The sequence below is a fragment of the Convolutriloba macropyga genome, chromosome 7 (genome assembly GCF_964194025.1).
Source record: "Convolutriloba macropyga chromosome 7, txConMacr16.3, whole genome shotgun sequence".
Classification (NCBI taxonomy): domain Eukaryota; kingdom Metazoa; phylum Xenacoelomorpha; order Acoela; family Convolutidae; genus Convolutriloba; species Convolutriloba macropyga.
In genome coordinates, this window is record NC_134474.1 from 11,136,939 (window position 1) to 11,158,310 (window position 21,372).

General features: G+C 35.1%; 1 protein-coding gene across 4 annotated transcripts in view; it reads right to left on the minus strand.

Annotated features, from left to right (window-relative positions):
• LOC142342601 (dynein beta chain, ciliary-like) overlaps window positions 1-21,372 on the minus strand; it is a 300,993-nt gene that overhangs the window by 55,742 nt on the left and 223,879 nt on the right. For all 4 annotated transcript variants that reach the window (XM_075393992.1, XM_075393990.1, XM_075393991.1 and 1 more), the window contains 7 exons: window positions 15,994-16,164; window positions 11,217-11,327; window positions 10,592-10,906; window positions 4,287-4,377; window positions 3,508-3,658; window positions 2,335-2,505; window positions 1,559-1,715 (listed from right to left, as the gene is read on the minus strand). In XM_075393992.1, the coding sequence (XP_075250107.1) occupies window positions 1,559-1,715; window positions 2,335-2,505; window positions 3,508-3,658; window positions 4,287-4,377; window positions 10,592-10,906; window positions 11,217-11,327; window positions 15,994-16,164 (1,167 nt within the window). The remainder of the gene's footprint in view (window positions 1-1,558; window positions 1,716-2,334; window positions 2,506-3,507; window positions 3,659-4,286; window positions 4,378-10,591; window positions 10,907-11,216; window positions 11,328-15,993; window positions 16,165-21,372) is intronic.

A 21,372-nucleotide genomic window follows, 5' to 3' on the forward strand; every position in this document is an offset into this window, starting at 1 on the left:
AACTGTACCGGAAATAATTTTCTGAAAAAAAAATGTTTTTAACCAAATAAAATGAAGCTCAACTGGAACGAACTCTTTCCCTTTATTCAGAATCTTGCAAGATAACTAGTTTCTGCCAAAATGTTGGTAGATTGGCATTCCTCTGCCAGATTCTGCCAGATAATCCTTTTTTCTGGCAGATTATGGCAGATAAACCGTTTTCGGGCAGAATCTTGCAAGATTATCATTTTTCCGTCAGATTTTGGAAGATAGCCATCTATCTCTTAGAAACTGACAAAGTTCTGCCAAATCACCATCCGGTCTGGACTAAGGCTGTTTTATATATTCCCTGTTAATGCACTTATTTCGAACTGCCCAAATCTAGAAACAAACAGCTACCACTAGTTCAATTTTGAAACTAAAACAGAGTTTTTGTTGATTTCCTCTCGCAAAATTTTTTTTCAGCTATCAAACTTAGACGATCGGAATCCTCTAATCAAAACTCGATAAACGAGCGTTCAAAAAACACATTCCTCTAGACCACAATATTTAAACTATTTTGATTTTTTTCTTGGTGGGATAAATTATTACATTTCTTCAAAACAGAACTTTTTCCATAAAATCTAACTTCACGAAAAACACGGCAATTAAGTTATAGTATACAATAAATCGAAACAAATTTCAGCAAAAAAACCTTGATTTTTATAACCAGGAAAGTTTAATTTAAAAACGGAAAATTTTCTGTCCAAAAAATTATAAATTAGTTTAATCCCGGAAATCTATTCAATTGTACTGAGCTTGTTGTTTTTGACAGAATTACTTGCAATCTTTAAAACATTTCCCATTGAGTATTAGTTAACTGGGATTTTTGTTTTTGTACTTGTCCTGCTTTTGGTCGCAAAATACAAATTTCTTGATGTCTGCGAAATTTTATAAAGAGCTATTTTATCTTTTATCATTGTACAAGTAAATTAAACCGTATTGAAAGACAACCTAATTGGTTATTTAATTCAGAAATGTAAACTCACTTTAAACTGCAGAAGAAGAATACAAAAAGTGGTTTTGCAACTGCTCATTTCATGGCTCGCGGGAACAATTAAGTTTACGAATTGGGCCTTTCTTAATTACTAAATGGATTCTAGCAAGAAAATTTTGGGGCTAAACCAAGAGTTTTGCGGAAAAATAAATGCTCAAAGTATCTCTGCGGTTTTGTCACGGCTGTCCCAGTTAACTTATCACTTTTTGCTCATATAGAAAAGTTTTTGCTCACATAAAAGTAAAAATATGCGACGAGGTAGTGTCACTATTTTCGAGGAAAGAAAGTTACACAATATACCATTTGAGATATGTTTTTTGAGACGTAATTTTTTGAGACGTTTTTTAGACGTAATTTGAAACAATTCTGTCTGCATAAAAATACCGATCACAACAACCGAACATAGTTGTAATTTGAGACGTAATTTATTTCTTCAGAAAATACCGAGCACAACAAAACTTGTCCAAAATTTTGGCAGTTTTCGTGCATTCTCTCCTATTGGGAGTCACCCTTTTCATTTTACAATAAAAAGGGATCCCTTACTCTGCTTTGTTCCAGATCCGGTCTCTCCTTACTGACCACAGCTTCCAGAAGTTGATCTTCCAGACCATCCTGGGTGACTGTGAAGTTGATCAGAGTAGTCTGGGCTTGCAACTCTGGCTTGTAGTGGGGATTAGAAAGCTTCGTCTGCAAAATCAACCTGGAAAAACCAGTGTCATTAGGTTGAAATAAGACTTTAATGGCCAATTTCGAAATTTCGCCCTAATTTTTGCTCATCCATAATATTTTATGAACAACAAGATAACCGACAAAGGAACTACCGTTAAAGGAACTTCACTCAAGCAACTGGCGAGATGTTTCGTTTAGCCTGAAAAAAAATCCGTTCACAACATGAATTTTTACCGTGCACGACGACCAGGAACTTAAAACTAAGCCCTAACAGCTGCTAAGGAACTTTTGACTCTTTCAGGCTTTACCAGCATATCCTATTTCTCATGAGAAAAACTCAAATCGCTCAAACAGAAAGACATCAAGCGATAAATTGCAACACGAAAGACAAACCGAAGCCTACAAATAATTCCTACAACCTTTGTTTGGGGAATTATTTGTAAATAATTCCAACAAACTTTGTTTGAGGAATTATTTTCAAATAATTCCTTTAAATAAATTCCTTATAAATAATTCCTACAAACTTTGCTTGAGAGCGACTAAAAGCATAATAGTTTTAATGTGATGAACGATCGTTTCGCAGGTCAGTGTCACAATGTTGTCGAAATTGAAATGTTGACTTTGACAGAAATTTTTATTTAAAATTTGACCTGAAGTCGTGGTTGTAAGCAATTTCTTTGTCTCCTATTTTGATGGCAGTGTTTTTCCTGATGGTGTTCCTGCCTATGATTGGATCCAGAATAGGATCTATGTCTTCATCAATGTTCTCAATCAACACTGTCTCTCCATTACACACTGCTTTCTCAAGTACGTCCAGGTACCTGTAAACATCATGGAGGTTATTTGTAACTGTAAAAGTTATAACTGTAAAAGTTATGTGTAAGACTGTTGAGATAGAGAACATCCTGATAAAAAATTTATGCATTAAATGAGCTTTAGAACTTGACAATTAGTTCTATACTTGTCCAACATAAACTTTGTTGGAGATAAAGCCTTAAAAATAAGAGAATGCATTCTCTTATTTTTAAGGCTTTATCTCTATAACAAAGTTTATGTTGAACAAGTAGAACTTATTGTCAAGTTAGTTCTAAAGCTCATTTTATGCATAATTTTTTGGGTTATAAAAAATGTAGCTGCGCGCCGTCTTAGGCCTCTCCGAACATGAGTCGATGTTGCCGAGTATTTCTCTTGAGTTTTACGGTCGTTTTAAGGTCATTGAGCAGCATGTACAGTCATTCCACTTTAAGATAAGGAGTTTACCAGGTTCACATGGTGATACAAACACAATTACTTGAACAGGTTCCTCTTAGAACTCTAGCCACGCGACGTCGATATTGCAAAAGCTCTCGAAGAATGTTTTACATGATGTTCCAACATTTTGAGTAACCTCTCGAAACAAATTCAAAACAAAAGACTCGCAAATATTAAATTTTCTGACACATTCCACTTTTACTGCTGTCAATCTTCCCAGTTGCAGAACATGACTTTGAATCAAGGCTGAAAATTTTTCCATGGATTTTAACTGTCTAACTTGTTAGTACCCTAGACGAACTCTGACGCTTATCTGCAAGATTCTTGCAAATGACGCTTATCTTGCAAGATTGAACTTGTAATTTTGATATCAATAATATTTTGATTTTGTTTTGTTTAGTAAACATTAATTTGAATCAAATGTGTTTTCTAAAACATTAGTACCCTTTTTTGGTTTTTTTTCCTGGATTAATATCTTGTAAGATTCTTGCAAGAGACTTGCTAGCTTTGAATCAGTTTTCAAGATTCTTGCAAATTTTTCAAATTCACTCATCTATAAGGAATATACTCACCCCTTCTGGTCGAATCTGACAACAGTAAACTTCTCATCATTGTGGTACTTCTTCTTGATCCATTTTATACCCTGCAGTTGAGGGTCTATCATCAGAGGCCACCTCTCGCAATTGGTCAGAATTGAGGCATTCTGATTGGACATCTTGTCTCCTGAAATATCCACAAAATTCTTACTTGGGACTCAAGGCAAGGCCCAAGAAACGCTCAATTTCTAACCCCCATTGCTACTTTTTTCAATGGAAATTTGTTTTGCAACTTTAAACTATCTCTTGGTTTATCATTTTTTTCAGCGTAAAAATGACAACACATGATAAATGTGATAAATGACTGTAACAAGAAACGCGAAGTTCAAGTGAATCAGGCATAAATTTGTATGATTAATGATTCTTCTTTTGAGTCATACAAAATTCTATAAAACGGCAAAATCGCAAAAATCATAAACTCTTGCAAAATTTATAATGTAACTGAACAAGTCTCACAATATTTACGGTGTAAATTTCTCGTTACTACAACAGAAAAGTTAAGAGGCAAAGATATGCGCCCTTAGAATCGACCCAAGTTTATAATTCCGGAGAAAAAATGAAAATTTTGATAAATTTATAATGTTCCAATTTTATGATCATCTAATAATAGTCACGCTGTAAAATAATAGCAATATTTCCCTGTATATTCGTCCATTTTTGCCCTTTAAATTCGCCATGTACCTGTAATGCAAGTGTGAATCATATCGTGAAAGGTGATATAATAGAACTGCTTTAAGATTATAAGATTATAGTACCAGGTAGTCCCTCATTTTCCCACTGTGCCATTTGAGCCCCATCAGTTAGGAGGGAGAACGGGTCTTGACCTTCGGTTGTTTGAATCTTACACTAAAACACGATTTATAGAAAAAGCGCACAAAATTTACAAAAGGATCGAACAGATATAGTATTCGCCGACAAACAAAGTTTCACAAATTATTCCCTTTTTTTGAAAAAAAAGTAGGAATTGTATGCAAGACTCTCCCTACCTTTTTCTTCATTAAAAATAGATATGCTTTTAGGGTTTCTCGAAAGATAAGTGAGGACTTGGATTAAAACTCATGAAATAAAGACTCGGAACCCAGAAACACATTTGGAAAAGGCTCCCCACTGCCGGTCCCAAGCCCTGAAATAAAAAGGAGGAGGGAAAAACAATCCAAATCATACTGGAAACAGCTAAAAAGTCAGTTTTAACATTACTTGAGTAATTTTTCCGACGCAACATTAACACTTTCATGCTTAACGTTGACATTTTTAGCCCGTCTGCCATTGTCATCCAGCCAGGTAATAAAAAAGAATTCAAAATCTTGCAAGAAATTTGCAAAAAGAAAACAGAGTCTTGCGAGATTCTTGCAAGAAGAGTTCAATTATTGCAAGAATTTTGCAAGATAAATGGACAAATTATGCATTATCTTGCTAGATTTCTTGCAAGATTTTTGCAAGATTTTGAATTCTTTAATCACTAGGGCAGCCTATCGAACACCAGCCTTTGTTAATGACAAGCACAAATTGTCGAAAATTAAAAACTGCTTTAAATTGTTTGGCCACAGTTTCCGCCAAGGTTTCTTTAACAATTTTTATGGTTTATGTCATTTCAAAAATTAAAAACTTCAATTTACAATTAAAGAACGCGATTGAAAATGAGGAAGTCCCCTGTTGTTCTAAATGCTTCATAGGGATTTCAAGATTGGAACAGAGAACCATTCAATGCGACGAAAGCTGAGGAGTCAAAAATGGTAGAAAATTTTCCTGAAACGGACAATTTTCCGAGATGCGTTTTTTAAAAGAATTTTGAGGAAGAGTCATTGACTGAGAGTTCAGAATCATACGTTTTCTTTTCTCTAAAGTCATAAGCTCATAAATTCAATGTTCATCAATGCAAATGGGAACAAGATAACTAGGTTAATACTCGTTTTTGCTACTAGCATTAAGTAAGATATATGCATAGAGGTTCGTAGAATCATAGTAGCACCACAAAAACATTATTACAAAACTGCAGTTGATCAGAAAAAAGTAGAGCAGACAAAACCTCAGTTAGGCACAAATGACAATAAAATCGTACAGATATGAGACCATATATTACTGATCAATCTTCCATTATACCCTTACATCTGTTCGCATTGAAAATTTTTAAAACTAGCTTATAAATATGTATAATTAGTTTTATTGTAGTGGAACTTAGTTCTCTACTATTATTTATTCTAGTCATACTTACGAGCCTAAATTTAAGGAGAATCTGGCGAAAAACATTTGCATAGGAGATTTAAAAAATGAATATGAGAATGAAGAGCCAAATTTTGCAGATCAACGCTGATCTTAAGGCAAAGTGCAAAAAATGCTCAAATTTTAAGATTTCATGTGACAAAACCGATATGGTAAAAATTGTGTTGCTTGATATTTCAGCAAATTGCTTCAAAGATTTCTTTATCTATTCCTCTGAGACACTTGAGACACCGGAGCCAACCCGAAGTACACATTACGTTAGGCCCTAGTCAAACACTCAAGGAATAAAATGAGCCTGCTAACTGAACCTAAGAATCATTTTGAAACAGAAGAAAGATAGCATGAGAACGCTCAAAAAAGAATTCCGGGAAAAAAATCTGTTAAAACTCCATCCCATGTTACGCGACCTAAACCACTATTGCCAAAAAACCTCAGAACACAAAAAACGTACAACGAAAAATGGGTAAGAAAACACAAATTTAAATAATTTTTGTTGAGTAAAAAATGCCATGTATGAAACCTTGAACTGCAAAACCTTAGTATCATTTCCCGTTTAATGGCTTTAAATTATCTAGCGGGCAAAAAAAGTATCGCCAAATGCTTAATTAAGAAAATTCAGAATATGCAAAAATTTAAAAAAGAGACGAACATAGTCAATATATCGATTAAAATTTCACCATTTTTTAGCAAACCTAACTCAAAATCTATCAAATCAATTAAATCACGAAAATATTTAACACTAAATCAACCAAAACGATTCCACTAATGCAAAACAAATGGAATAAGATTAGAAAATCTACTAAAAAAGCTCCAAATGGTCAGAAAGGCAAAAATAGCCCCAAATTGAGCCTAAAAGTATAATATTTTTAGCAGATGATCAATAAGGCCTCCAAACAAAGAAATACTAGCTTAGTTGATTGAGACAAATACCGTTGTCGAAAAAGTTGAGTTAAAACAAAAAAAAACTGCTTTCAAAAAACAACTCGTGATCAAAATAATCAAGCCGCATTTGCTGTAGAATGTGCCACCGTCAATCTTGTTGAACGCTTGCATATCAACACTTACCTGGTATGGTCTTACAAGAATCTAAGAATTACATTAGAAACGAACATGGGCCAAATAAGGTTTTGATTAGATTAGAAACGAACTTGGGACAAAAAAGGTTTTGATTAGATTAGAAACGAACTTGGGCCAAAGAAAGGTTTTGATTAGATTAGAAACGAACTTGGTACAAAAAAGGTTTTGATTAGATTAGAAACGAACTTGGGGTAAAAAAAAGGTTTTCATTAGATTAGAAACGAACTTGGGCCAAAAAAGGTTTTGATTAGATTAGAAACGAACTTGGGCAAAAAAGGTTTCGATTAGATTAGAAATGAACTTGGGCCAAAAAAGGTTTTGATTAGATTAAAAACGAACTTGGGCCAAAAAAGGTTTTGATTAGATTAGAAACGAACTTGGGCCAAAAAAGGTTTCGATTAGATTAGAAACGAACTTGGGCCAAAAAAGGTTTTGATTAGATTAGAAACGAAATTGGGCCAAAGAAAGGTTTTCATTAGATTAGAAACGAACTTGGGCCAAAAAAGGTTTTGATTAGATTAGAAACGAACTTGGGCCAAAAAAAAGTTTTGATTAGATTAGAAACGAACTTGGGCCAAAAAAGTTTTTGATTGGATTAGAAACCAACCTGGGCCAAAAAAGGTTTTGATTAGATTAGAAATGAAATTAGGCCGAAGAAAGGTTTTGATTAGATTAGAAACAAAATTGGGCCAAAGAAAAGTTTTGATTGGATTAGAAACGAACTTGGGCCAAAAAAGTATTTGATTAGATTAGAAACGAACCTGGGCCAAAAAAGGTTTTGATTAGATTAGAAACGAACTTGGGCCAAAAAGGTTTTGATTAGATTAGAAACGAAATTGAGCCAAAAAAGGTTTTGATTAGATTAGAAACGAACTTGGGCCAAAAAGGTTTTGATTAGATTAGAAACGAAATTGAGCCAAAAAAGGTTTTGATTAGATTAGAAACGAACTTGGGCCAAAAAAGATTTTGATTAGATTAGAAACGAACTTGGGCCAAAAAAGATTTCGATTAGATTAGAAACGAACTTGGGCCAAAAAGGTTTTGATTAGATTAGAAACGAAATTGAGCCAAAAAAGGTTTTGATTAGATTAGAAACGAACTTGGGCCAAAAAAGATTTTGATTAGATTAGAAACGAACTTGGGCCAAAGAAAGGTTTTGATTAGATTAGAAACGAACTTGGGCCAAAGAAAGGTTTTTGCAACATCTTATTACTGGGGTATTGCTCCAATCCCATCCCCTGCGTAGTAGAGATTGAATCTAAACCCCCACACTTTCCCTATTTATAATTTTATACTATAATGGGAAAGTATTTGAGAGGAGGCATGATGCGAATGACTAACATAACCGACTAACGTCGGGCGAATTGCTCTCAAACGACCGGCGGGCGGTTGTCAGCACCTAGCCCCTGTTTAGTGAGGTTAGCTTTCGCTTGATTGAAGAGGCGTGAGGCTAGGGTAATAGACGATATTATCACGCCACATAACAGCCGCTGAAGTCAACAAAAGAGTTAAGGAGAGAGAGAGAGAGAGAGTGCGAGGTAAAACGTGAGCGAGAAAGGGAAGGAAAGAAACGCCAACCAACACACACAGAGAGAGAAAGAGAGAGAGCTAGAAATTTTTTCTATGATATTCTAGCCTTGTTAGTAACTAAGTCATATAAAAAACTGAAAGTGCAAAATTCCGAAGAAAACTTTCCACATTTCGCAGTGACGAAAATGTTCAAAGAACATTTTTTGCCTCTGGATTTTTGTCTGCAAGACTTAAAAAGCTTTGTTGGCCAGTATTAATCGCTAAACTCAAAAAAGGACTCAAAAATTGAAAATAAAATGACAAAATTTTCAAAAAAAAATTGAAAAAATCATAAGTTTTATTAAAAAATCGATAAAATTTGTGATATTAAAAAGTTCAAAACTATTCTATCGCAATAAAAATTGTTCAGTAACCTATTATCAAAGCCTATACGAGGTTTCTTGGGCTGAAAAAACTTAGAAAATGACAAATTTTGAAAAATTTGAAAAAAAAATCAAGTTTTATCCAACAATTGCTAAAAATCGTGATGTTCAAATGTTGAAAAACATTCTATTACCAGTAGAAACTATGCAGCAACGTATTATCAAACCCTTCAGGAGGTTGTCTGAACCCTGAGGCTGAAAAATCTTGAATAATGAAAATATATGTCAAAAAATTTTAAAAATATAGCAATTTTGGTCAAAAAAATGCTAAAATTCCTGATGTTTAAATCTTGAAAATGATTCCATTACTTCTAGAAACTACATAGTAACCTATTATTAAACCCTTGAGGAAGTTCCTTGGCTCTTGAGGCTGGATAAACCTAAAAAACGACAAAAACTTGCAAAAACATTGAAAAAATTTGCAAAATTTATCAAAAATGCAAAAAATTCGCAGTGTTGAAATGTTGAAACCATTCTATTACCACTAGAAACTATTCAATAACCTATTATCAAATCCTAGAGTGGATTCCTTGACACCTAGGGCTGCTAGGGCTGAAAAAACTTAAAAAACTGACAAAAATTTTCAAAAATCTTGAAAAAAATTGTGAAAATTAGTATAAATTTGCGTTTTTAGCTACCGGTTTTTCGTCAGTAGCTAGCCACGGGTGGGGGGAGGGTGCACGGGGGTGCCGATGGGGGTGGCGACAGTCGGGTGGGGGGTGGGGGGGGGCAACAGGGCGGTGGGGGGCAATAGTGGGGGGGGTCAGCAGTGGGGGGGGTGGGGTCTTCAACCTCTAAGAACCGCTGTTCACACCATAAGTATAAGACTCCAAAACTGTTTGAGCTGAAACAGAGCTAAAAGGCTCTAAGAGCACTTAATGCCCGTTGGGCGCTATGTTAGAGGGGCGATGATCGTTGGATAATGGTTGTAGTTTTAGGAGTTGTTGTGAAGCGGGCTGAAGACTAAGCGCTTACGACCGAATTAGGGGGCTGGGGTGCGGGAAGGTTAGATGAGGTTGTGAAAGGGCAAGTAAGACTGTTAGGGAGTTAAGGCTTCAAAACATAACACTATAAACCTTGAACCAGATCAGCAGATACCAAGTGTAAAAAATAAAAAATTCAGTTTTCTTTCAGTATTAATTTTCAGTATTAATTAAGTTTTAAAAACAATTTAAAAATCCAAAAACAACACTAAAGAGCAACTAGTGAATAAATATCGTTCAGCTGAAAAACAACCACAGAAAACCAATACTCTTCTTAGGATAGTAAAAAAAATACGCGGCTAGAGAAGAAAAAGCGAGATTCAGGAACAGCCAAAAGACACGCTGTTAACGTGGACCTAAGCAGAGACCCACGTAGAAGAAAAGGCAGCTGTGATGCAATCCTACTTGAGTCATAAGAGGCTGCTGTCATTCACTCATTTGAGTGACAATGAGAATATACAGGCTGTATACTCAAAAGACTTGGAACTATTGCCTGAAAGACCTTAAAACTCCTAAAAATGACCTTTTAACCTTAAAGTACGGCCTTCCCAGTAGCTTCACCATACTAAGCACTTAAAGGACTACTAAACGCGGCCAAGGGCCTCTAATGAGACTTAATGCCCGCTGGGCGCTACCTGTTTATCCCGTTTTTGAGGACGAAAAGTCAAAAGCGTCAGACGAAAAATTGGTCAAGCGAAAAATCGCATAAAAAAAAAGACCGACAGGACTAATATAATTGCTACAAACTTCGTTTGAGAGCAATTAAAAAGATCATGCCCAGCAAGATTGGGGACAGCAAATCCGATTCGACCATTGACAATAATTTACCTCATCCGGGAAAGAGTTGAGCTTAAATGGCCACTTTTCATACATCAACTCCTCTCTGTACTTCCTGGAGAAACACCCCAAATACGACACACATGCTGACGTCACCAGAACATCACCAATCAGCGTTGTCCGCATCTTCTCGTATTTCTGCAGAGTCGACTTCCAACGGACACTCTCCGATTCCAAGCCAGAGATGAGCCGGTTCGCTAGATTGACAGTGTGGGCGGTTTCATCCGCTTCGGCCTGACATTTGGCTTTTTCGGCTGTAACTGCAGCGTATTGTTCGCCAAGAACCGCTAGATTATCGTCCAGTTCCTAAGCCAACGTTTTCATCAATTCTGGATCTAGTCAACTAGGTAATTTAGTTCCCTTGAAAACTTGCAGAGGATTTTGTAAAAAGATCATTTGCAAACTTTGTCAGGACAATTTTAAAAAGTTGAGACCATTTCTATTATTTACTCATAATGTTACTTTGGTAAATTGATAAATAAAGTCATTATAATTGGTATTACACATTATTATGACCTTTTGACTCACAATTCTACAAACTAGCCCAAGTTTAAGTAAAAATCCAGTTATTTTGGTGCGCTGGCACGTATTGAGTAGTGCAGACGCTCTTGCATACCTTGAGTAAGGCTTTGAGAGTGACCAGTTTCTCTTTTGCACCCTGCAAGTCCTTGTTCGCCTGAGCCAGGGCATCTCTCTTGGGTTTCACGTCTCGGAACACCTCGTTGTACTGCAACATAACAAACAAACCCGGCAGGCTGCTGGAAAATAGCCAATAGCCGCCATTGTTTACCGTAACCCCCCCCCCCCCAGAATTGAATGAACCGAAAACAAATTGATTGTATAAAAAACTTTTTAAAAGTGCTCAATATTTTGACTGCATTTTGTAGCTAGAAGTAATCTTGTTTCCTAATAAGAGGATACAGAGATTAGTATCAATACGAATAAACATTAGGCCTGGTAATTAAGACTAATTAGAAAAAGGCCCAAACATCGAGCATCCGAAACAAGGTTTTATGGGCTTATCCCGTTTTGAAATCTGATTTCGTTATTTCTCCATTTCATATTGCTTTGCTGAGCAAATTGTGTTTAAGGACACTCTGAGCAGAAACATTGCAGAAAGAAACTAGCCGTCAGAAGTAATAAAGATTACACGTAAAAGGCTGAAGAAGCGTCAAAAAGAGATTGAGTGAAGCAAATTCTTCTCCAGCGAAATAAAACAGATAGCAGGGCATGACCAGAATTACGGAAAACAGAATTGAAAAAGCTATAAAATCCTTTATCTAAACAGCAAAGCAATTGCAAGTCAAAGAGCTGAAACTTAGTTTTACAAAATTAGAGAAAATCGAATCTAATAGAGAATACCAAAGTTTATAATAAAAACAGCAAGAAAATAAGCAAAAGAGCACTTAAATCTGAGAAAAACTTGCTGATAAAGACACACTAGAGAAACAAATGTAACCAAAAGGACAACCGGTACATTGCTGGAAAATAGCCACCGTTGACTCTTATAACGCCAATTCTCATAACCCGATTGAAACAAAAATAGAAATGAAATGAAAAAACCATTTATAAATCGCAAATTTTATATTTAATTTGCGGTTAGACATACTCTTGTTCCTTAATGAAAGGAAACAGGATCTATTTTTAATACTAATATGTAGTGGAGATGGATAAAAGGACTTAAAGGAGCAAAGTTCAAGTAGCGGGCATCTAAATATAGGCTTTTTGGCTGAAGTTTTAATTTATTGATTTCGTTTTCTTATTTTTTTCGTTTTAAGTTGCTTTGCTGAGCAACTGTTGTTTGGAAGCATTTTGAGCAGAATGAATGAACCCCGAAAGCAGACTACAGTAAACAAAAAACTATTGGTCAAAATGTCGAAAAAGCGGCATATAAATGATGCAAACAAATAAATAGTGCAAAAGGCTTCCAACGACACTAAAACACATCTCTCTGAAAACAGATTAAGCTGATCAAATAAAATTCTTAAAAAAGACAAAAAATGTTCAAAATTTCTAATTAATAATCATAAGCAAAAATTAATAAAATTGTTGCAAAGCTCTTGACGAAAAAATCCTCAAATCTAATTGTTGCAACCAAAATCATCCTAGTATTCCAAGTTCGAGTCAAAAACACGTTTAACTGGCGCCCAATTGTCAAATAACTAAAAAATGACAATCAATTCAAAAAATAACGAAAAGTGAAAAATCGTTTACGGTTTTTGTTATTAAGTGAAGAAATACCTTTAAAAAAGATATCAAATAAAATATAATGAAACTCAATGTACTAAAAACAACCTAAAAAACTCAAAAACCTGAGAAAAACAAGAAAAACTGTGCAGTTTGGGCAACAGAAACTTGAAGAAATAGAAATTTTTCGACTTGTTTTTGAACGTAGTGCTCATAAGATCAGAAACAACACAGCCTAGTTAAAGTTGAAGCAGGTGACCGTTTTCAAGGTCAAAATATTTATCTTTTACAAATTTAACTCACAAAATAGAATTATGAACAAAAAATTTAATTTTTTTTTCAAAATTAAAATTGGTGGGGAATATGCCTGATCTTTTTTGTATTTAACACAAGCCTAACTCACTTATGGCAATAAAGAAAAAACTATTTTACAGGTGAGCTGAGAACTGGTTAAAGAAGGCAAAAGAGATAGCAGGGCAAGTCCTGAATTACAAAACACAGAATTGAAAAAAAATTATCTGAACAGTAAAGCAATTGCAAGCCAAAGAGATGATACTTAGTTTCACAAAATTAGAGAAAATCAAATCTAATAGAGAATACCAAAGTTTATAATTAAAACAACAAGAAAACAAGTAAAAGAGCACTTAAATCTGAGAGAAACTTGGTGATAAAGACACACTAAAAGCAAATGTAGCCAAAATGACACCCGGTAGATTGCTGGAAAATAGCCACCGTTGACTCTTATAACGCCAATTCTCATAACCCCAATTGAAACAAAAATAGAAATGAAACTTTGATTTATGAAAGAAACGACTTATAAATTTAAAAAATTCTACTTACTTTTGCGGTTAAACATGCTCTTGTTCCTTAATGAAAGGAAACAGGGGCTAGTTTCAAGACTAATATGCAGTGGAGATGGATACTAGGAGTTATAGGAGCAAAGTTCAAGTAGCGGGCCTCTAACGCTAGGCTTTTTGGCTGAAGTTTCAATTTATTGATTTCGTTTTCTTATTTTTTTCGTTTTAGGTTGCTTTGCTGAGCAACTGTTGTTTGGAAGCATTTTGAGCAGAATGAAGAAACACTGAAAACAGAAAAGAGTGTACAAAAAGATTTCATGCAAGATGTCGAAAAAGCGGCATATAAATAACACTAATAATGCAGAAGGCTTGAAACGACAGAAAAAATCATCTTCTCCCTGAAAAAACGTTAAGTTAACCACATGAATTTATAAAAAAAAACACAAAAAAAGACAAAAAGCTTTCGAAAAAATTTAAAATTTCTAAGTCGCTTAATTTTTTTTACTAGTCATTAGCAAAAATTAAAAAAAAACGTTCAAAAAGTTCTCGACGCAAAGATCTTCAAAAGCAATTTTTCATCCAAAATCTTCCGAGAAGTTCAAATGCGAGTCACGAACACGTTTAACTGCCGCTCCATTGTTAAATAACTAAAAGAATGACAATAAATTCAAAAGAAAAAGAACAAAAATTGAAAATTTGCTTACGGTTTTTTGATTTTAGGTGAACAAATACCTTTAGAAAGATATGAAAAAAAAATTAATGAACCTCTTTGTACTGAGAACAATCTAACAAAAAACTTAAAAAACAAAGAAAAACAAGAACTGCGCAATTTGGGAATCAAAAACTTCAAATTTTGACTTGATTTTGACCGTTGTTCTCACAACATCAAAACAACACAGCATCGTCAAAATTGAAGAAGTAAACCGTCTTCGAGGTGAGAAAAAAACAACTTACAGGTGAGCAGAGAAGTCGTTAAGCTTGGAACAGTCAAAGAACCGAAACGACCAAAAAAATTCAAAATTTTGCAAAGAAAAAGAAGCCAAAAATCTTCTTGAGGCTGATAAACTGAAAACGTAATTTTCTCCTGCAAAACTTGATCCAATATTACACACTCCAGTCACAAAAAACGCATTCGCAACTATTAGTCGAGAAACTCAAAAATTGAGTAGAATTTCCAAATAAATTAAAAACTGTAAAATTAGTACCATTTCCGTTTTTAAATGGGCATTACCAATACATATACCCCAAAAATAGACATAAAAAGAAAATATAGCTTGCGCGGGACCACTTGGACTCTGCCCAACGTCAATTGAGGACCCACTTAGCAAAAATTTCAGTGATTGTGAAAAAGAAGAGAAACCGCAGAATTTGGTGCTCAGAAACCTCGAAAAGTAACATTTTCATCTTGAAATTAGGCCTTCCCAGCATATTCAGCTTAAAAGACACAATTCAGTTACAAGAATACCGAAAATAGCTGGCGAACTCTAATTAAACCTTTTGCTTACTGGGTTTTAACAGTTTATCTAGTTTTGAAGGAAAAGTTGTCGAAAATGTGTTGTCACATCTTACAAAAAAGGACAGAGCACCAATACAATCCAATTACTTTGGACATTGTACAAATTAGAAGCGCTATAATAGCCGGCTGAGGGCTATAATAGCGCTATAATAGGACAGGTATAATTTATAAGAAATCAGAAATTAGGAATGAGTCTGAGGAAATAATTGATCCAATTTAGACAAATTTTTCCGTCAAGTGATTTCAGGTTTTTCAAGCTTTGTGCATTTTTTCAGAAGCAGTTGAATTTCACGTGAAACAATTGTAGAATCAAAATACATGAAGGCGTTAAATGAAAACCATTTATAGCTTAAACTTTTAGGCTCTTGAAAAAGTAGTCAATAATGTTAGAAATTTCAGAGAAAGTTAACTTTTGCATAGCTTGACAATAAGTTCTACTTGTTCATCGTGAATTTACCTAGAACGATGAGTTCTCGGGGACAAATAAAGAACAAGAGCATATGGGTTAAAAAAATGGCCAAGTTCGTGATATTGACCCACTTCCTGTCATAAGCAGCACACTAGATTTTTCGGCATTTAGATTTCGTAGAGCGCGTAGCAACATCTGCTGTTTTTAAGTACAAGGTTTAATTTTTCAGAAATAAAAGTAATGGCTATTATATTAGCACGCGGCGTACAATAAAGATTCAAAAACGGATCAGAGCTGACCTTAGTAATGGTAACATGACGTTCCTGGACTCACCGAACCCCCCCCCCCCCCTCAGATTGTCTTATACGTTTTTATGCGTGTGTGTCTTATCTCCTGCTATGTTCATACCCATACACATACATATACATACTATATGCATAAGGACCTAAAAGACAATCTGGGGGGGGGGTTGACCATTACTGACCTTGCATATGTTGATGACCCATTCACACAGACCCCCAGCAGCCAGAGACTTCTTCTCAATACTGGTTCTGTTGAATGTCTTATCATTTAGATACTGCTGCATTGCTTTCACTGCATTGTCGTGGATGTTGTCCTTGTTGTAATTCTTCAAGTTCGCCAAGAACTCATCGACCTAAACAATATTTTAAAATATGATAGGTTGAGCACAGACTTTCCTTAGGAAAAAGGTATTAAACGAAAAAAAGCTGGACACCCCTCCAGAACTCAATAAGCAAGCGCTAACGGAGGTGAAAATTTCGGCAAATTAAATAAGAAATGCAGTGAAATGCGCTGTCTTTTTCAAAATTTTCAGCTCAAAAATCTTACAATGTTCCGCAGAAAAGCGCTGTAAAGCGCAAAAGTTATAAGAAAGGCGCTGAAAATTTTTCTTATTCCTCTTATAAAAGTCGTGGAGACAAAGCAGTGAAGGGCTGCATTTCAACATCCCTATATTCTCAAATTTGTTTGTCGTCATTGGGCATTTTTCTGCTTTTTTTGGGTGAGTATGCCGCAGATCACCTCTTCAACCCCCGAATTTCTCCAAAGCTAATTATCGTAGGTCAATTTGAATGATTGTTTCAGAAGTTCCATATATCGCGCAAATAAATATGCGCAATTTCATTGTTGATATGTAATTATTGAAAAGGAAAAGGCGGGGAACCGATCCGCCGTCAGTTAAAGTTGATTGTGCATAATTGCCTTTCCGAAAACTGATGACAACGAACTACACTAATCGGCTAGCTTCACTGACGTCAGTACTGATAGTGAATCGAAAACCCTTCAGTAATGGTTACGTGACTCTGCTTGAAGTCATTGAGAACTTCTGGCGTTTATCGAGAACCGCGAAGTGAATCGAGATATTAAGTCAGAATTTCGAAGTGACTTCTGCGTTGTCACGTAACCATGCTTATTAAAACACGAAAAGCGCAAATTTTAAAATGACGAAATTCAATGGAAGTCAACTTCTGGCAATTTAACTTCTGGCACTGCAGACTTTCGGCATTTTAAAATGTGCAGGTGAGTGTTTTGATGATTGTTTCTCCTGGTACAATTTACTTGTTAAGCCCCTTGCCGAGTGCTGTTGCTTAGGAACAGCTCAAAACTTTGTTAAACTAGTATTGTATTAGTCTTGTAAGCAACTATATGCACGATTGTCGAGCGATAGGTGGGAGTGGGAGGGATTAGTGTGGTAGGATAGGTGTGGGGTTGTCTGTAGTTTGAACTGGAGGAGTCACAGTCCCATGTTCGAAAATAGAGGTCAACATTTTAAAAACAGAAGTCAATGCTCAAAAAGCGAGAATTCAAAATTCAAGTCACGAAGAAGCTTGTTTGAGCTAAAAAAACTCTATAGAAAGCCGATAATCCGCGTCAGTTCGTAAAAAAAAGAGCGTCTAAATATTAGCCGTTGAGAGGTTGACGCCGGCTATTAAACACATTTAACCAACATATACTTGTACAAAGTGAAGAGGGGATCGAAACTAAATAATTTGTCTCCTTTAAGAAAAATACAATTTTGAAACCAATTTCCCCATTAGAGACATTAATTTGTCATCTACCGTTTAAAATTTTTCATCTACCGTTTTGACAACATTATACGGAAAGTTTATCTATCAGCCAAGCTACACTGAACATATTCTTGTGAAACGTTTCCCAAAACTTGCAAGAAGACTCGTTAACTTCCATGAGTCTTGCAAGACACCTCACCAATTTTGCAAAGCTGGTCAAGCTTTTTAAAAATATAACTGGTTGCCAGAAATTAGCCGCGATAGCTTTGTAGATCTGTAGTCTCAAAAGACCGAAAAAAGACAAACCGAAAAAGAAACTTAATCTTTGATAGAGGGCTGAAATGTTAAATTTTGATTAAGAATCTGAATAAATTATTGTTGCTTCCATTAGTTGCTCCTGAATAAACCCCAATTAGAGCAATATGTACTCACTTGACCTTATCTCTTTGAATTAAAATAAAGAAAAGTTCATTTCAGACTGAGGAAGTCATTTTGAGAGTCAAGAAAGTCGCATGTGACCAAAAATTTCATCAAGCGAATGAACAAAAAAACTCGCTCCACAAAGTGAAAAATGACGTCACGCACGCAATTAAAATGAAATTACATGAGCAAATGAACAAAACGCAGATTTGAAGTGGTTGTGACGTCATATGGTGCTAACAAAAAAATTGACGTACGAAATAAAGAAAATAGGTGCAAGACTTCACCTACATTTCAAAGAATTTTTGAATCCTTTTCGTTTGTGCCCCCACAGTACGTTATGCACCCCCGATTACAGAGCACGTGTGATTACAAAGTAAACCATTATGTAAAAATAGGGCACATGTGTCTGGAGGGTGCAAATAATATGCACCCACTAAGCTTGGGGGGTCACAAACGGAAAAGATCCGAATATTCATCGGCTAAGCAAAACACTAGAACTAGAATAACCAAAGAATGGATTGGGAAAACCAATTAGAAAAAATTGCGATGAAAAATAGCCAATAATAGCCTCAGCTATCGCTTCGCGGCTATTAAAGTGTTGACATGCAAAATGTTATAGGAAATCTTAAGTTTGTATATGATTGAGCTTATAAAATTGGTCACTAGTAAATGAATCATTTTTTCTCAAAAGCCAAAACACAATTGATTAAATCCCTGCTAGATCAACCTATTTTCATTTCAAAGTAAGAAGCGGACTAGCTTATCAATTCATTTTACTCCAAGTTCATTAGTTTAGAATGTAGTTTTGCTTTGCATGCTTGAGATAAAGTGAATCGGATGATAACATGGTATAACATCCTAGATTGATCCTACAGTGATTACGCAAAAATTACCTTTAAGACCATGTTAATTGTTGAATTAAGAAGAACCAGCTGGATCATAAATGATTTCTGCTGATTGTAATCTCTGTACCTCTATTTTTAAAATCCTAATCAGTTATTCTTGGCAGTTATTTATTTCTGGCCACATGTATTACTTTTCAAAATCCGTAAGTTAAAAAAAACTTCACTAGCAATTAATGTTAAGTTGAGAACCTAAGGTGCAAACTTGCAAAGTTAATTTGACTGAACAGCTGTTTTTTCTATGCCTGAACAGAGTTTTTCATTATGGAAGAAATGAAAAGGAGTTTTTAGAATTACAAAAAACCGTTCCAAAGCTTAAAAAAAAGTTCTTTAAAAGCTACTCTGGTTGAGACCAGATGTTCACATGAAAAGACCTTACAAGATTCGTAGATAGGGATGTTAGTCATGCAAGATGGTACACTAACAGACATGGTGAAAATTGCGAGATATTGCAAGACGATGCTAATCTTTCAAGGAAAACAATAGTTTTACAAATTCTTGCAAATTGGTTTAATCCAACCTCTGCTCGTTTTAATTTTTATTGGCGCAATTTTCATTCAGTCATCTTTAATTAATTTAGCTAACGTTAAAATGTTACTGTCCCGTTGTTTATTACTACAAAAGCTTGAGAACCACCCGAATTTTAGAATTCTTTTTGCAATTTTTTTTCGAAATTTTCGCAATTACACGTTTTTATTATATTTCTCTGCTAAAAAGTATAATATTTGATTACAATTATGTCTTTTTTCCGTATAATCTTTTTCGTTTCTTTACACGCATGTGCTCTCACTTAGATTAAAAAAACATAAAACAGAAAGAACAAAATTGGAGCTGTTTGGGTTGTAAAAATGCTTGTCGTTGAAAAAAGTGACAAAAAATCCCTTGGAGTTATTATTATTATTTGGCTCTTTAGAGTTTTTTAGTATTTTTAGGCCTTTCAATGCGGTTTTTTTTTTCGGCCAGCGGATGATTGTGCAAACAATCTATTTAATCGCAGTATGCCCCCCCCCAAAAAAAACTCCACTTAATGACTCATATAACGCATAACGTATAGCCCCCTCCCCCCATTACCCTAAACATACCAAAATTGGGTAATTTGCACTTTGAGGACAGAAGAGAGAGAGAGGGCAAAAAATGAAGAAGACCCGATTATTGTTTATCTATTTGCTGAAGAAACTTTAAACACAGATTTTGCCAGTTGCTCTTTCAACTCAATATTTGGGCTCTCTGGTTTTTAATCAAGATTTACATTTTTTGGTGTCTCGTATAAAATATATTCAGATATCACAAATCCAGTATTAACTGAAACATCGGCTTAAGAAAAAGTAACACACTTCGCCGTTAAAAATATTTAAATAAACTTTGTCCTCGGAAAACCTCCTTTAAACTGGGTTACCAAGCAGTTCCAACATTGCAGTATATACCAACAGCTGGTAGTAGGTCCTTAAAAAGGGGTATCATTTATTTCTGCTTTCTGAAATTGTTGAACTAACAATTGTTAAAACTGAAACAAACTTATTGTAAAACGAGATGCACTGTGTATTAAGTCATCTCACATCCACTGTAAATTTAATCGCGAAGATTTCTCTTTTGCTGTTTCGTTCACACACTTCAGGCGAGTCAGGTAAATTATTGAACATGTTTGGCAACAAATTTTTTTTTCATTAATATTTTATGCAGCATATCCTGGGTCGAATTTCTCTGCCCAAAAATATGTAAGAGTGGGACTGCAATGGTGGCTTTTTTAGGAAAACGCAGCTCAAAACTCTTGGATCTTTTGGGCTGCAATGGGCTGCCAAGTGGGTATAATGATGTACGAGTGAGGGGGTAATGGACAAATACCCCAAACTCTTACATCATTTTACCCTCCTTGACAGAGCAAAAGGATGTGAGAGTGGGGAGTTAATTTATCTTTTACCCCCTCGCTCTTACATCATTTTACATCTCCCTGTCAGCCCAGGGCAACCTAAAAAGTTATGAGTTTTGATATCCATTTTCCTAAAAAGATCTTCGCATTGCAGCCCCACTCTTACATCATTTTGCCCCCCAGACCAATTTACCCCCTCACTCTTACATTAATTTACCCCCATAGACAAATCCCCCCACATTTACAACAAAATGGGAGGACATTAGGGAGGACATTCGACCGGGGATAAATCAGGCCAAAAAAATCTACGTGTCCATGTTGATTAAATTTCAGTTGTTGCTGCATATTTGGATCTGAGAGTACAGACTTCAAAAAATACTATTGAATCTTTCATGCAACTGTTACCTTCCAACCTCTAAGATTGATATTGTATTTCTTCATGAAATCAAACCTTATGTAGGCTGATGTGCAGCGTTTGGAGTTCATTTAAGTGAAACAAGAGCTGAAGCTTAGAAAATCTTAACACGCCCAGCTTGACCTCGATTCAGATTTTTTTAAAAAACAATTTTTTTGTTTTTATTTTTAAAAAGATGTCAAAAGTTTGTATCATTTTGATTGGATTTTGTATTTAGGTGTATTACTGT